We start from the raw sequence: 17306 nt of genomic DNA on the forward strand, positions 1-17306 counted from the left end.
CCCCAAAACTTCCCAAATACCCCTTTATTTCAAGTGCTGCTTAGTATTTATCAAGAGGTGTATTATAACCCAAACTTGTCCAAACCACTGTGACCCAAACTTGTCCAAACCACTACGACCCAAACTTGTCCAAACCACTGTGACCCAAACTTGTCCAAACCACTGTGACCCAAACTTGTCCAAACCATTGTGACCCAAACTTGTCCAAACCATTGTGACCCAAACTTGTCCAAACCACTGTGACCCAAACTTGTCCAAACCACTACGACCCAAACTTGTCCAAACCACTACGACCCAAACTTGTCCAAACCACTACGACCCAAACTTGTCCAAACCATTACAACCCAAACTTGTCCAAACCATTACAACCCAAACTTGTCCAAACCATTGTGACCCAAACTTGTCCAAACCATTGTGACCCAAACTTGTCCAAACCATTGTGACCCAAACTTGTCCAAACCATTGTGACCCAAACTTGTCCAAACCATTGTGACCCAAACTTGTCCAAACCACTGTGACCCAAACTTGTCCAAACCACTGTAACCCAAACTTGTCCAAACCACTGTAACCCAAACTTGTCCAAACCACTGTAACCCAAACTTGTCCAAAACCTGTCTTTTATTGGGAGTCCCTATGATAAAAGCAGTTCATCTTACCTAGCTGAAGACTCACAGCCTGGTTTTCATGCTGAAGTGATTACTGATGCTGCCTTACCTTGGAGCTGCTGCTTTGCCAGGAAACAAAACTTTAGGACTGATGTTTAAAACACATAAAAAACATATAAACATGCCATGACAGATACTAAAAACCTGACTTAGGGAAAGTAGTTTAAAAGAAAAAAAAAAGCCTGTCATCCTTGCCAATCCTAAATATCAAAACCTGGTGAACAAAAAAGCCACAGCAGGATCTGTGTGGATGCCCCCCAGTTTCACTCAATGAGCAGCTGCCCTTCCTTGAGAGGAGAATGTTGTGTTTGCTGCTCACTGCCTGGAGCTCTCTGGGTTGTTCTGAGAGCAGCCAGGAATTCTGCAGCTCCTGCACACCCAGAGGCTCTGCCTGCCCACAGAGCTCTGCAGCTCTCCCTGCTCATTTCCAGGTGCTCCTGGAGAGCCATTCCTTAAGTCCTACTGTTAGGTACACAAGGGATGGACAGGGACAGACAAGAGAGAAGGAAGAGTGATAAGAAATTCTCCAAAAAGTTCTTCAGAGGAATTTATTACCAGCAGAATGGAAAAGGACTAGAAGGACTGTGGGAATTTGTAGGGCAAAACTGAAATAGGAAACACAGCAAATTGTCTTTGCTTCAGGCACAACCTCCTGAAATTCTGACTGCTAAGAAAACAAAGTTCATATGATCTAGCAACAGTTTCCTTCTGCTCATTCACACCATGGAACAGAAACACACATTTTAATATACTAAACACAGCTGAGTATCTGAGACACAAGAGTTGCAAATTCAATGCTGACAAGACAGCTAAACCTTTTTAGTAAAACTTGGCAATTATATAGAGTAGTAACATGTTACAAAGATTTACTTTTCACAACCTTCATCTGATAAATGATTACCAAAAATACCCAGAACTCTTGCAACATTTGCAGGGAAGCTGCAAATCCCAACAGAATTTAGGGGCATCTTTACTTCATGACCCCAGAAATTATCACTCCCTACCCCTCTCTGCCCCCTTTAATGTTACTCAGGCCCATCTTCTGACAAAACAATGCTGTCTGCCATTCCACTTTCTGGGCCAAATAAAGGCAAAACTGTCTCAATTTTCTATAATGACACAACTGAAGGCTGGAAGGGGTAGCAGGGGGCAGGATGACAGTGCTACCATGTGTGATCATGTGAAAAAGTGTGCCTTTATATGGTGAGAAGTGTAAGAAGGTTAAAAAAATCCCAAAAAACAACTAAAAGCAACCTGTTTCAGCAGTTATTAACTGTATTCAAAGATCCTTTTTCTACTTGTCACACCAAAAAGAGATTTTATTTCTCAGTAGAAGCTCCAAGATAAAAGAACTTTTTATTTCACTGCATATTTTAATGCTAAAATCCATTTTTCACTGCTGTCCATACCCTAACCTGCATCCAGAGGTGGAGATTGTGCAGAACTCTCATCTTCTGGGCACCTCAAGGTTATTTACACACCTCATGTATTCAGTGTAAGAAAAGAAGAAACTAAACAATTGTACATCCACACTGCAGAATAAATGGCCTAGAACATACTACCCTACAATGCTTTCTTCACAACATCCAAGATTTTAAAAGGGTTTTTTAATCCTCTTTTCATAAAAAGATGTAGCAGAAGCACACATACTCATCCAAGACAGAAATCTGTTATCTGCTCCAACAGCAGAGTAGCTAAATTAGCAACTATTTTTATAGCAAAATATTCAAATTAATACCTGCAGTTGTTATGTCTAGACTCAGCTAATGAAGAAAATTAAGGAAAAGTGGTGAAATTGCAGCAAACAATTCAAACATTATTGAATCACACAATGCTGCTAAACAAGGCTGGAGAACCCTGCTAATTATCAATGCTCCCCATTTTTATCTTATTGCTGAAGCCAAGGAGTTAAAAAAACACCAAAAACCCCAACAAATCTGATCAAACAACTGCTAAATTAAGGAAACAGTCAAAAGAAAATAGCACTTCTTAAACTATTTTGATCAAATAAAGTTCTGAGTGCAGATTACTCATGTGAAGATCTCCAGAACAGTGAGTCTGCTTCAGTTAAGATATGAAAGTCCAGCATATATGCAAACTTTTTTTTTTTTTTGCCACTGTATGGTGTGAAAAATTAATGCATAACCCATTTGCTGCTGGTCAGGCTGAAACTGTTCAATCCCATGAGGAACAAACTTACAATAGCAAAAAAAACCCCAAAACCCAGTGCTGTTTATTGTAGTTTCAAGCTCCCAGTGTATAAAATTATAGGTATCACTTGAGCAGTCCTAAGCTTTGTCAGAAATTTTCACCTATTTTCAAACATAACCAACCTCTACATTTCTCCTCTAACAAGAAACCTTCAATACTAGAACACTTTCTGAACTGATGGGTGATGTACACACATCTCATCCAACAGGAAATGAATTAGAAATGCATTTTCTTTTAACTGGAATGACAGACCCAGTTTGTTCCAGGAATGTTTTCTGATCTTTGCTTGTGGATTATGAGCCATGCAAATGCCTATATATGGTTATGTGTGTATATGTATACAAACTGCTAAAAAAACTTCAAAATTCTTTAGTAAACAGCCTTTGCTTTTACCATTTAGTAGAGTTCAATCAAACTTTCTGTATCAATACATTTCTCAGCAAAGTCAAGCTCACACAAAGCATTTCAAGGAAAAAGAGTTCAGTGTCAGATTCTCCCCAAATACAAAAGTCATCCATCTCCCCATGAGAACAACCATTCAGTAGAACAGCACATCACCAGAGACATTCAGTTTTGAAAGCTGGAGTTCACCAAAAGTCCAAAATCCCTCAGATTTTCTCTTCTACTTCATATCTCCTGCCTTGAGAATATCAGCAAGTTTTCCTGTCAAAAGCAGCATTTTCATCTCCAGTTTTAGATCAGTATTTTCATCTTACTACACAGAAATTTTGGCAGCTGTGGCTTCTATCAGTCAGGAATCTACAAGGATATTACTAGAAATAGCTACTTCATTTATTAGGCTTAGATTTGCTGAGGAGACCAAAATATTTGCATCCAGCCATAGAAAAAGATGGTAAAATATGGTTTGATGCCTGATTCTAGCACGACTTTAGCTCCAAACTCTGTAATTGAGAAACAGTGCAAACATTGCAGAATAAACATCCTCACTCAGGCTGCACTCCTCTCCCTGCAATTCTGCACAATCCCCAACTTTTCTTCTGGTGCAACCATAACATTTCACCAGTCTCTGTAAAGAAGCTGCTTACAAACATGGCCCAAAGGAAGAACTTTTCAAAGGTAAGGGCTGATTTTTACCAGCATGGGGGAAGGAGGACAAGGGCAGAGTGGTTGCTGTTCTTGTGACCACACAACCTGAGTGCAGCCACAGCTGCTGAGGGAACCTCAGCACTGAATTGCTGAGCTGACCCAAATCCAGACTAAAACTGCTGAGACCAAAACCAGAGCAGCCTGGCTCGAGCCCAGCTGTGCTCCCTCCCATGACCCCAACACAAACATCTCATCACCACAGTGGCCGTGCACCCAAAGAACTGCTCAGTGTTGTGAGACCATTTCAGCTCACATTGGTCAGCACTCAGAGCAGCCTGGCAGGCACTGGCTCCTGAGATTTCAGGCAATGGCTCCACTGACCAGGAGGAAAACCAAAGGATCAGAAACAGGGGAAACAGGTGTTGTATTCATATTGTTGTATAATTATATTTCCTGAGTCTCATACCTTCTGGGTGGTTTTCTCATGGCAGATCTTCACAGCAGTGGTGTTGTTGCTTCTTAGTCAGGGCTCCTCTCCCAGGCTCTCCCTGACCACCCCGCCCCCTTTTATCTCAGCTACCTCCATGGGCTACAGCTGCTGCCCAATCAAGGACATCACAGCTGCAGCCCATTTACAATAACCAGAATCAGGGCAGGGTCACTAATACAATACAGAGATCTTTCACTGCCATACATATATTTACAATACATAAGTTAACTCAGGCCCCTACAAACAGGCATTTCCACTGGGCAATGCCACGGCAGATTACGGCACAGATCCACAGCCTTCAGGCTGTAAATCCAGCACTGCCATCAGCTGGGGCTGTGCTGCTGCTTGGGCAGCTCCTGTCAAAGCCAAACTGCAGCTGAACACTCCTATACCCACAGTAAAGGAAATACAGCTCACTGTGCTGCCAAAACTGCACATGGACACAAACCCATCCCAAACACAAACTGCTAAAGACTCCTTGTTAGCCAGTCTCTGGCCTCTTTCAAAAAAAGACACATGAACATATTCTTTTGTATAATGTTTCTTTTGGATTTGGGATAATGATTTAAAGGAATCCTCAAATGTTGCACAAACATGGGTTAATTCATGTACCCCTGTGCTCATGCTGAATTATATAAAACATTATTATGAAGAACTGATCAGTACCAACAAATCCATAGTTCTGGCAGAGCATCCTGCTGAATTTGATGGCACTCACTTTTGGGTAAAGTCCCAGGTGAGTGACCAAGAGCCACTGAAATTCCAGGCTTTGGATTACACCTTGGTGCTGCACACATGACCATAACTCAGGGATGGATTTCAGAAGAGCTGATCTCTCAGCCTCTCCTCAGGCTCACCAGCACCCAGGGCAGCCCAGGCCAGAGCCAGGGATTTCCCATCTCCTCTTTCCCACCTCACTGGTTCCAGAACCTGTGTTTAACACCCAGCCCAAAACAGAAAAGTGACCCAGATAAACACAAACACCCTATTTCTGCTCATAGAGAGGGTAACCCTCTACAGCCATCTCCAACACTGCACCAACTTCTGGACAGGCAGAAGAACATTATAATTTTAATGATTTAAAATGACCTAAAATTATAGGTTAAATAAATTTACAACTATACTGATAATATTTGCAAAGCTCCAGAAGTTAATAAAATTTTTTTAACCAATATACTTCATTATACTGAAGACTAATTAAATAGCACCAAAAAGTTCATATGGCATGTTATTGCTTTTGACATTAAAATCAACTAACAAAGTGAACAGAAAATTGAAAGTGTAAGATTTAACAACAGGGTATGGAAAAAAATCCTATTTAAAGGAAAAATGAAGTTGAAGTTCTAAAACTCTTTTACTGATAGAAAAAAATGTACAGGGTTACTTGATGCAATATATAAGAGAGGAAGAAATGTTTTCATTTGTGTCTAAAGAACATGAAAAATTGCTCATACTTTTTAAAATAGTGTATCTATATGTGTAAGAACACTTTGTATGTAATTGTTGGAATGACACAAGCTTTCTCAGGGTTAGACAACAGTGATGTTCAACATTGTAGGATCTTTCCTTCTGCTGGTGAGAGAAAATGTGCTAAAGCCCCAGTGAGTGGAAGTGCTCAGAACAAAGCCCAGAGGTGGAACAGCAGCAGGATGAGTGAACTGAGGCTCAGCACTGAGGAACTGCCCAGGATCCTCCACACTCAGACTGAGCTGCTGCTCACTGGCAGCACTGGAACCACTGCAAACTCACTGCCTGGACAGCAAACTGCTCCCAGCACACCAGAGGAGCCATCACTGCTCTGCTGCAAATCCACACCTCCATCCCCACTCCAGGTTTCACAAGAGCAGGACTGGGACACCCAGCCCCATGTGGTGTAACCAGAAGTGACATTATGAAATGCTGAGTAGCTTTTTTAAATATTAGTGAGCAAGAAGAGATTGCTGGGAAGTTTAGCACCACTTGGGACTGTGGATGCTCCAAACGGAAGTGAAATTATCAGCAAAACACAAATCAAAACCAGTCAGTACTTCTCTGCTCTTACCTTCAGATATTTTCTATGAGAAGAAGCAAAACCCAAGATTATCTTAATGTTTTAATCTTTTGAAGGACCCTTGGCACATCTCCTGCCCCCACCATGCTCAGTGTCTGTATTAACCACACCAACCAGGCCTGCAGATCTGTGGTTTTATTTCTGTTAACATGACAATCCAGCGTCAGGAATGCAAACATGGCAAATAAAGAAGAAATTCTGTAAAATTCACAAACACACTGCAGATAGCTTCCTGCTTGTTTTCACAAGTAGTTCTCTAAATGATAACCTCTATCTGAGCAAGGCCAAAACAATTCTCATTTCCACTGTTCTCTTGATATTCCCTACATGCCTGGCTAGCAGATGCACAAAATGAAATATTTTGCATGGAATCATCCCAGTACAGATTTAAATTTTATTTCTTCCATTTGGCTACTCAGCCTAATGTCTTCTGCATGAGAGAAGACTCCTGTGCTGGGATGGGAACAAAACAGGAGAATTCTCATCCCCTGCTCAGCCCAAGGTGTCCCTGCTGCATTCCTGGTGCCTCTAGCTCAAGCACAGGTCAGGATTATTGGGCTTTTACTTCCTGTGCTGATAGCACAAAGACAAAACTGATGAGAAATTTTCAATCCCAAGAGTCCAATGTTGACTGCTCCAAGGGACCAACACTTCAGACAGCAGGGAATGACTGATGTTTGAGCAAAAGCTTTTAGCAGCTCCATGAGGAGTTACTCACACCAAACATTCTCTGCACCTCTAAGGGTTTTGCTTCTCCTCCCAATCTTTCAATACTTTATTTTTAGCATCTATATTTTCAGATCTTCTCATTAGAACTGTTACAACACAACTGAACAAGATGTTAAGAACAAGAACCAGATTTTTGAAACAGATTTAATAATTATATATTCTCAGAGTAATATGATGGCAGAATATTGCAGCAGACCACCAAGAAGTAAAAATCAGTTTACTTGAAAAAGAACTGAGGAGCAGGGAGCCCTGGAGTATTTTGGCACAGCACTTGTTGCACACTATAAACTCCCTGACAATATTGCCTCTCTTAAAGGAAGGATAGAGCATAAGTTAAACACAAAAGTTAGAGCATTGAGTTAAGCATAAAGGAATAAAAAATATGCTGCAAGAAGGATGAGGAATTACTGCCTACACAAAAAAACAGATTCCCAAACAGTACCCACAACTGCAAGCAAGGACACAATGAGGTACAAGACCTGCAGAGCACAGAACTACTTACCTATGACAACTCTGTCAGACAGATGTGCTCAAGCAACTGCTAATATTAAAAAATACTGTGTTTGAGACTATACAACTATTTACTGATATCAATCAGCACGAGAGAAATAACATACACCTCTAAGGAGGCAGGAAGTTTAACGAGCTCTCTCCAAGGGAAAAACGCTGAGCTATTTTTTTCAAGCTGAACACGTCCCTTAGGTTTGCTCCCCACGCCCAGGCTGGTGAGTCTCGGCCAGGGGAATGTGACACCACGGTCACCAGCCCCTCCACCATGCCAGCAAAGCGTCTGCTGCACACGGCTGTGTTATTGCACCGCAGGCAACACACTCCAACCACAGTGAGTACAAAACGTGAGTAACAGACCTCTCGGGATCCATAAGAAAACCGAAAATAATTCTTTCCCATTCTTTTACCAGAGTTGGTTAGTCCTACATAACTAAAACCGTTCTTTACTGGCAAATGCAGTTATCTCACTTGGTATCTGCGAAGCTTAAATACTAACCTAGGTAGCATTATACGTCTGTGGCCATTTCTTCTCTCTCCTTAAAACATAAAGGATTATCCTTGTAAAGAACCACATAAAAAACTCGAGGTATCTAACACGGCTCGTAATGGCCAGAACTTCCCAGTCCTATGTTCAAAGCAGCCACAACCCGATCTCCAGTCGGACTCAAGGCGGGGAGAACAACAATCTTAAGAACCAGTAACATTAAAAGAAGTAGAAAAAGCCGGGATCGAGAGCCTGGGGCGCAGCCACCGACAGACACCTGTGCAGGGAAGAGCACAGAGGCCCTGCTGCCGCTTCCAGGCCCGGCCCTCGAGCACAGCCCACCACGGGGCCCGGCCGCAGCACCGGGCCCTACTTCGGCTCTCGCCGCTGTCCCGGGCGCCCCGGCCCGGGGACCCCCCGTTCCCGCCGGCGGCCCCCGCCCTGCCCCGGCCGCGCCGCTCCAGGGCCGCGGCCTAAAGATGGCGGAGACGGCCGCGCTTCCCCGGCTGCTCCCCCGCCCCGCCCGACACTGAGCCGCACTCACCGCCCACCCAGCCTCTCGTACCGGGACTCCGCGCCCCCACCGACGCCTCGCCGCCCGCCTCGTCCTCCTGGCTCCGGCAAACTCCGCCGCCGCCGCCTCACGACCCGCGGCCGCCCGCCATCTTCCCTCCGCCTCCCCCGCCAGCAGCGCACGCGCCCCACGCCAGCGCGCACGCGCACTACGCCAGGGCGCGCGGGCGGGGGCGCCGCTCCTAAAGGGCCCAGGGCGGCAACGCGCGTGCGCACCGGGGGTGGGGCGCGGCGCGCGCCGCTTCCGCGAGCCGACCCGGCAGGCGCACCAATCACAGGGCGAGGGCACACAGAGCGGCGCGCAGGCGCAGAGTGCCCGGCGGGGCTGTACCGCGTGTGGCGGGGGCAGAGGGGGCGCCGAGCGTCCGTCAGAGCCGCCGGGCCGGGACCCGCCCGCGGACACTGCCGGGCCCCGCCGGGCCGGGATCCGTCCCCGGACACTGCCGGGCCCCGCCGGGCCGGGATCCGTCCCCGGACACTCCCGGGACCCGCCGGGCTGGGATCTGTCCCCGGACACTCCCGGGCCCCGCCGGGCTGGGATCTGTCCCCGGACACTGCCGGGACCCCCGGGCCAGCCGGCTCCAGCTTGCCAAAAGAGGCAGTGCCGGCGGCCAGAGCGATCATTGCTCCCGGGCACGGCCGTGTTGTGCGCTGCTCCGTGACAGTTCTGTCACGCTCACCAAACGCCCAGGCGGTACCGGACACTCCGCCTGCTGGGGCTCCCACAAATACCTTTGGAGCTGCTGCCCAGGGAGGCGGTGGAGCTGCCCTCTCTGGAGGTGTTTAAGGGAAGACTGGAGGTGGCACTCAGTGCCATGGTCAAGTTGGCGTGGTGGTGTTCGCTCGAGGTTGGACTCGATCTCAGAGGTCTTTCAAACCTGGTTGGTTCCGTGATTCCTTTCTTTGTCCCTGTTCCCGGGCTTCAAAACACAAGCAAAACCTACTAATCTCAAGGTTTGTAATAATCTATTTGTGTTGGATAGTGCAAACTCCTGAGATCATTTACAGGTCGGTAGGTCTGTTACACTCCTCCTAAGGGTGCTTACAAAGGTGTCATCAAGTAGTAACACAAGTGTAGACAGAGAGGTGCAGAATGGCTTTTTCCCCTGAATTAGTTTTGATTATGACCTAAGAGTCTGTGTGTTTAGATGAAAATGTCAAAGCTGCTTGAACAGAAACATTTTACAGAGCAAACCTGGTTCAGCAGGGGCAGCTACTGGGAAGCATATGCTGTACCCAAAGGGGGCACTAAGCTTTATAAAAATAAAGATTTGCCACCTTGGTTTTTCTTCCTCAGTTATAATTACTCTGACCATGTTAAAGTTGCATGTGTGGTTTGTAGGCTTGGAGGAGCCACTGCCACCCCAGTTCCTACACAAATCTCTTTGAAGTACTGTGCTCCAGGTGAGGTGAGCCCAAACCAGAACAGCATCTCAGCACAGCAGCAACATTACATTTCTAGTAAGACACAAAAGAATATTTTATTTGTCTCCCTTTTGTAAGATCAGTGAGACTATAGCTTATTATCACACATACACAAGTAACCTTAACACCTGTCTGTCTTTTTCTCCCAACATTCCTTGTGCAAAATTTTCCTTCTTTCAGGTGTGGTGGTAAAATTACAAGACTTTTGAAAGGGCTTGTTTAAGAAGTTTATCCTACACTAAAATCTGTGAATGTCCCAGCAGCTGAGCTCTGGTAGCACTGGGTGTGTGATCCCCACAGGCAGCACCAGGAGCCAGCCCTCCACTGTCCCATTATTTGTAGTTTGGCTTTGTCTCAGTTTTAGGGCAGTTATAAAGAGTCCATCCCTCTGAGAGTGGATACTTGGCTGTGCCAACATCAAAATTATTTGGTTTCTTCACCTTTTTCTTTCTGTAGCAGGATACAGATTGGATGTCTGCAATGGCACAGAACAAGGGAGCAGAGAGGGAGATGCTGCCCCAATGCTTTCTCACTGTGATTGTAGTCACACCTCTGCTCTGTCCTAAACTGCACTGGGGTTATTACACTCTTGGAATCCCCAGATCTCCAGGATCTATTCATTAAAAAGCTCCTCATTAACAAAATTATAATATGTAAACTAATGTTTATAAAACACACAACTTTAATTAAAAATATCTTTTAATTTACACTGAACAATAATAGAAAAATATTGAAGCTGTAAAAATTCACTGTCCAGATCAAACAATAAAACAAGCAAACAAAAAACACCACAGATATTGATGCTGCTCATCACTGAACCTTCTGAGAACCAAGAACAAGTTTCTGCATCCTTTAGAAGTTCCTAAAAAAACACAAAATCACATCCACATTTCTGCTAAAAACCAAAAACGTTGAAGATTTACAGCCTGGGGAGAGGGATTAGGGAAGAAACAGATACTTGAGCCACTGGGAAAAGTTCTTTCAGGTTCTTTGCTCTCTCAATTCAGGGGGTCCTTGCCAACATACACATGGAACAAACCTAAAGGACAATGCTGATCTCCAGTCTGAATGCACCTGTGGCAACACAGCACTGGAGCACCCTGCACCCACAAGTAGCCTGGCTCAGCTGGGAGCTGCACTGATCAGAGGGCTGAGAAACAGCCCAGGTCCTCAGGATTCTGTGCTCACATGAAGGGGCTGAGGGTTACCCTCAATACTGGAAGCTGCGTTTGGTCTGGATGTCGTCGAGAATCTGTTGTAGCTCCTCATCCTCAAACCGGCCCTCCAGGCTGCAAGGGAACAGCAGGGAGGAGCCATTAAAGGCTTCAGAAATCATCTACTAAAGGTTTCAGAAATTATCTCTCCCCCTTGATTCATTTCAGTCATAACTCTCTCCTGTCTGTCTCAACACACCATCACCCACCTGTGTGACCACCTGTAACATCCCTGTAAGAGGAGTGCTCTAATCCCTATGCACTGCTGCTTCTTCACATGACAAAACTCCATTCTTCTCAGAAATTTCAAAATGTGTTTTCAAAAAAGGCAAGGCAGGTGTAAGCAGACCTCTAAATGAAGTCCATGCAGCTGCATGCTCATAAGCCAGCCCATTCTTGCTATGAAATCTTAACAGAAAATAATGGAATGGTTTGGGTTGGAAGGGACCTTGCAGATCATCTCATTCCATGCCATGGACAGGGACACACTGCACTATCCCAGGTTGTCCAGAGCTCCTCCCAGCCTGGTCTTGGACACTTCCAGGGATCCAGGGGCAGCCACAGCTTCTCTGGGCACCCTGTGCCAGGGCCTCATCTCCCTCACAGGGATGAATTTCTCCCCAGTATCTAATTTAAATCTACTCTCTGTTGAAGTCATTCCCTCGTTCTGTCACTACTCCTGTAAAAAGTCTCTTTCCATCTTTCTTGTTGGCTCTTTCCAGGCACTGGGAGCCCACATTTAGGTCATCCCAAAGCCTTCCCATTTATATAATGACAAATAAAGAAAAAACTGTAATTCAGATGAATGTTTCATTCCCTCCTCTATCTCAGGCCATGAGGTAACCAACCAAGACGTGCAGAAACTACTGCTCTCCCCTACATTATCCACAGAACAGTTCATTTGCTCCAATGGAAAAAACTCCAAGGAACACAAACACAGCCAGCAAGAACCCAAATTTAAGAGGTTTACACTTGAAGAGAGGGTACCAGGGCATGGCTGGCTATAGGTAACAGGGAGGTGACAGCAGCCTTTGTACAATGTGGAAGTGCTTACCTGGGAATCAGAGCTTTTGCTTCCTCAGCTGTCTCAGGACACAAGTTAGCCAAACATGCCAGTTCAAACTTATGGAGCTTCTTCTGCAGCAGTAAGCTGTAAGGGAACACAATTTGATGGGATTACAAGACAGAAATATAAAGGGGCTTAAACTGAAGCAAATGCTTCTCGTTTTGCACACTGCTTCTGGCACTGAAGTAATTTTTTTCAGCAGAAAAGACTCATTATGTAAATGCATAGAGGAAAAAATAAAGTCCTATCTGCTAACTCAATTTCCCCTGAATAATTCTGCAAAGTCTAGAAAATCCTCCCATTTAATGCAATCAGCTGTCAGTGAAATACTGAAAACAAAGCACTTCAGAAGGCTTGACCTGGACAAAGCATAACCCTCCATCAAGAACTTCTTGCCTCAAAGACTCAATTAAAGAAGAAATCACTCAACACCACTAAGATGTACTTTTGCTAAAAAATACTGGTGTTAGAATGGTAGGTGCTGCTGCCTGTTTCTTGTCCCCAACAAGCCTCTCCTGTCGAAAAGCAAGCTGAGTTAACATTCAGGCAATGCAGTCAAACCTCCACTCAACACTCACTGCAACTGGTTCAGCAAGAGAAGCAAGAAAAGCTCTTTTGCAAGGTTTTATTCCAGCAGGGTAACACAGTAGCTAGAAGGAGAGTGAACCAGGTAAGCAGGCAGCTTAAAAAAGGGAAGGGGCAGGAGGCAGAGCTAAAGGCTCCAGGAAAAGAGGGGTGGCCACCAGGAATGCCAAGCCAGTGAGGAGACAGGGGAAGGAGAAACCAGAGGAAGCTGCAACACCCAGGTCCATTTGGGAGTCTGCTTTTTCCTCCAGGAGGGCTGACTCTGTGGTAAGTAGTTACTGGTGTTTCCAGAGCTGGGGACTTAGGATTGACCAAGGGAGAGAGTTCAGGGGATACTACATGTGAAAAATGCCAATCACTTGGTTTTAAAATTTTAAAAGTTTAATAGTAATGAAATGGTTATAAAAATAGTAATATAATTAGAGTAATAAAAATTTGGACAGCTTGGATTAGGACAATATGAGACAACAGAAACAAAGAGTTATGGACGTCCAGGCACTTTTTCTGGGCAGCATAAGCCCAAAAAAGGACCCATGTTAACGGAGGATTAACCCTTAAAAGCAACAGCCTGTTGCACATTCATACACCTCATACACCATGCATAAATTCCATTCACACACAGGATTCTGTCTGGGCAGTGTCAGCTTCTTCCTCTGAATCCTAAGGGTGCTTTCGATGCAGGGGGGAAGTAGTTCTTTTTTTTCTGATAGGAGGGCAATAAATTCTCTTTCTCTGAAAGATTCAGGTGTCCTGTGGCTGCTATCTCGCTGCCAGTCCCTTCTTTAAAAAAGCATCCTACATATCATAGTTTCTATTTTAACTTCTTTTTTATAACCCCAAACTATATTTAACACACTACTTAAGAAAATTAACACAGCATCACTTTCTAACACAACACATATAATATTCATTTTAATATTTGCGAAAAGCCAATCATAAAATATGCATTTTTCACACCACACTTTTGTAAAGCAGGACCACTATGAGGGATCCAGTTCTGTAACACAGTGTTTGTTACAGCCTGACCTCAGCTGAAGATTGCAATGCAAGATGTTTTCCATTACCACCTGTATGGCAGGTTACCTTTGTCAAATGGGCAGTTTGCCTTATCTCTCTCTTTGAGTGACCACAATCACTCCTCCCTCGGGAGGGGACATTGCTGATAACAGCTATTGAATGTCCCTGCATGGCTGATAAGAACTGCAGCATCCCATTGGGAGATGTGAGCCCAGAGGGAGGAGCCAAGCATTGCTACCCAGATATAATCCAGAGGTTTTGAGACACCAGCACGGCTTCTCCACGGGATTCCCCAGAGGAACAGCAGCTGCCTCTCCTTCCACTGGATCTCCAGAGGAAGAATACATCCTTCTCTACAGGATCCCTGCTCCAACAGAACCACCCCTGACACTGCAGGAGGGCTGAGCCACAATTCCAATGGGACTGCCACCAACACCCTGACCCACAGGGTGTCAGGTTGGGTTCTGACTCTGTCAGTGTTGCTCTAGTGTACTGCATTGTTCATTTCACCCTTTAATTTATTTTTCTCTTTTCCCTATTAAAGAACTGTTATTTCCTACTCCCATATTTTTCCTTGAGAGCCCCTTAATTTAAAATTTACAGCAATTCAGAGGGGTGGGGAGGGTTCACATTCTCCATTTCAGGGGAGTCTCCTGCCTTCCTTAGCAGACTCCTGTCTTCCCAAACCACGGCAGCCTCTGGGCTCACCTGCGCACGCTGGCGATGGTCTCGCGGTTTTTGAAGCGGCTGAAGCGCGCTGTGTAGTTCAGCGTCTTCATGAACACCTCCGACAGCTCCTGCTCGTCCTCCGCGCTCTCGTTCTGCTGCTTGCGGTGCTCCAGCAGCATGTGCACCTCGGAATTCAGCAGCGTTTCCGCGGTTTCAAATTCTGCGGGGTGAATGAGGGAAAGGCAGCGTGGAAAAAGGTGCTTGAAAAGAGGAATTGCATAAGTTTTGTGTGTAATTTAGATCTGGGTAACACAGAAGTGAAAATGTCTCCCATGGCAGTTGTGTGACTGTGGTGGTCCCGGTGACTGGGCGGCATTTCATATTGAAAATGCTGATAAAAATTACACTTTGAGTGACAGCGTCTTTTTGACCATATATTTTACACTTGCAGCCCTAACATTCAAATTCTTTCATATTTGTGCAGTATGTTTTCTTCACCCAATTTTGGCAGAAGTAATGCATGACTTGCTACAGAAAAAAAATATCTAGAACTCTAAAACTCCACCAAATTCAGTAGTGATGCCACACTCTTTACTTCAAGAGTTTGAAGTAAATATGAATGCTGTTGAATGTCTTTAAAAAGGCTTAATTTACCTGAAAAGTTAATTAACCTACTGAAATTTTATAATCAGAAAAAAAATATTTAATCAATCTTAAAAATTCTCCCCCTCCTTCAGCCAACTTTGAATTCATCCATCATCACCATAAGCACTGTATGCATTCCAATTACAAGAACATCTTTCAACATCACAGTATGAGCTGTCCAAAGCAACAGGGTCAGAAGCTGCATCCCAGAGTGCCTGACATCACTGTTTTATACAAGCATATACAAGGACTGTTAGAAAGGGGCTGCCAACTCTTATTTTGCATTGAACAGTAAATCAGCTTGGGCTAAACATGAGATTTTAGCATTAAAATAACCTGAAAAAATAGACTTTCAGAACTTCCCTACTGTTCATAACTCAACATTGCAGCAATGCACCATGGTGTCCATTTCCCCACCCTCTTTTTTTTTTCAAGGTGGCTATGAGGGGTAAATACATTTCTAGAATTTATACTGAATTAATTGTCTGAAAAAAGAAATATACAGACAATAAGTGTCCATAGTTACCAATTCTGGATCTGGACAGCTGATTTCCTAACTGCAGCAGTATTCACAGATTTCCAGAACCGCTTAGGTTGGAAGGGACCTTAAAGCCCATCCAGTGCCACCCCTGCCATGGGCAGGGACACTTTCCACTGTCCCAGGTGGCTCCAAGCCCTGTCCAGCCTGGCCTTGGACACTGCCAGGGATCCAGGGGCTGCCACAGCTTCTTTTTTCAATACCCGACACACACGTAGCGGCCCACCTAAGAACCACCACATTCTAAAAATCATGAGATCCTTAAATATACACAAATCATTTACTATGCTGATTTTTAACACTCGGGGCTTAGTAGCTGCTGGAGGGGCGTTGAGCAGCGCTCCGGTGCAAGAAGCCGCTCGGCGAGGCTCGCACCCTCACAGGCAGCCGCTGCCAGCCTCCAACCACCACCCGACCCCCGAGCCCGGGCTCCTCGCCACGCCCGCTCGCACCTTTGGGGAAGACGAGCTGCGAGGCGTCCTCCTCCACATCGGCCGTCCGCGGGTCGCTGCCGCCCGCCGCCATCACCGGAAAGCCACGGCGGAAAGGGCGGCCCCGCCTCACGGGAGGGCCGGCGGCTCTCGGGGCGGGGCAGGGAACGGCTCTGCCCGGCTGAGGGCTGAGGGCAGTGCCTGGATGAGGGGCAGGAACAGCTCTGCCCGGGTGAGGGCTGAGGGCAGTGCCTGGGTGAGGGGCGGGAACGGCTCGGCCCGGGTGAGGGCTGAGGGCACTGCCCCGAGTGAGGGGCGGGAATGGCTCTGCCCGGGTGCGGACTGAGGACTCTGCCCCGAGTGAGGGGCAGAAACGGCTCTGCCCGGCTCAGGGCTTTGCCCCGGGTGAGGCGCTGAGAGCTCTGCCCGCGTAAGGGCTCTGTCCCGGTGAGGGCTCAGGGCTCTGCCCCGGGTGAGGCGCTGAGGGCTCTGCCCATCATGAGGGCTGAGGGCGCGGCTCCTTCTCCCTCTCTCTGAAGGGCAAGGGGCCCGTTCTACCCTGGGCGCTGCTGAGGATAAAAGAGCTCGGTTGCCGCTGTGGGGCACTGAGGGGAAGCAGCGGGAGCAGGAAGGCTGAGTGCTCTGCCAACAGAACAGCTCAGAAGTGTGTTTGAGCTCGCTTAATAATTAGCTGCTTTTAGAGAGGGAAAGCAGCGGGATGCTGAACGTGTTATGTATGAACAGAGAGCAAATAGCTGTGACAGACCAAGACTCAGCAAGTCCCTAACAGGAGGATGTAGCAGGTGGGGGTCGGCCTCTTCTCACAAGCGACAGGACGAGAGGACATGGCATTAAGATGGGCCAGGGGAGGCTTAGGCTGAATATCAGGAAGAATTTCTTCACTGAAAGGGTGATTGGACATTGGAGTGGGCTGCCCAAGGAGGTGCTGGGGTCACC

At 46.0% G+C, this 17306-nt stretch overlaps 2 protein-coding genes across 4 annotated transcripts in view; both read right to left on the reverse strand.

Moving 5' to 3' along the window:
- Positions 1 to 8856, reverse strand: part of WDR33 (WD repeat domain 33) — a 68756-nt gene extending 59900 nt beyond the window's left edge. For all 3 annotated transcript variants that reach the window (XM_058031233.1, XM_058031232.1, XM_058031231.1), the window contains exon 1: positions 8731 to 8856. The gene's annotated coding sequence lies outside the window, so the exon portion shown is untranslated. The remainder of the gene's footprint in view (positions 1 to 8730) is intronic.
- Positions 8857 to 10848: 1992 nt separating this feature from the next.
- Positions 10849 to 16451, reverse strand: POLR2D (RNA polymerase II subunit D). Its single transcript, XM_058031221.1, has 4 exons — positions 16371 to 16451; positions 14775 to 14955; positions 12453 to 12548; positions 10849 to 11473 (listed from the first exon to the last, which is right to left on the reverse strand). Exons 1-4 carry the CDS (start codon positions 16441 to 16443, stop codon positions 11395 to 11397), a joined length of 429 nt encoding a protein of 142 aa, XP_057887204.1. The 5' UTR covers positions 16444 to 16451; the 3' UTR covers positions 10849 to 11394.
- Between the last annotated feature and the right edge of the window lie 855 nt (positions 16452 to 17306).

Source organism: Melospiza georgiana, chromosome 10, assembly GCF_028018845.1.
Source record: "Melospiza georgiana isolate bMelGeo1 chromosome 10, bMelGeo1.pri, whole genome shotgun sequence".
NCBI classification, from domain to species: domain Eukaryota; kingdom Metazoa; phylum Chordata; class Aves; order Passeriformes; family Passerellidae; genus Melospiza; species Melospiza georgiana.

What these genes read in the sequence shown, in the direction of transcription:
- POLR2D (XM_058031221.1), bottom strand. Translation starts at nt 16,443, where the DNA reads ATGGCGGCGGGCGGCAGCGACCCGCGGACGGCCGATGTGGAGGAGGAC. An exon ending in GCAGCTCGTCTTCCCCAAAG is followed by an intron (nt 14,956 to 16,370) that starts GTGCGAGCGGGC and finishes TTCACCCCGCAG; the next exon opens with AATTTGAAACCGCGGAAACG. An exon ending in ACCATCGCCAGCGTGCGCAG is followed by an intron (nt 12,549 to 14,774) that starts GTGAGCCCAGAG and finishes GTTCCCTTACAG; the next exon opens with CTTACTGCTGCAGAAGAAGC.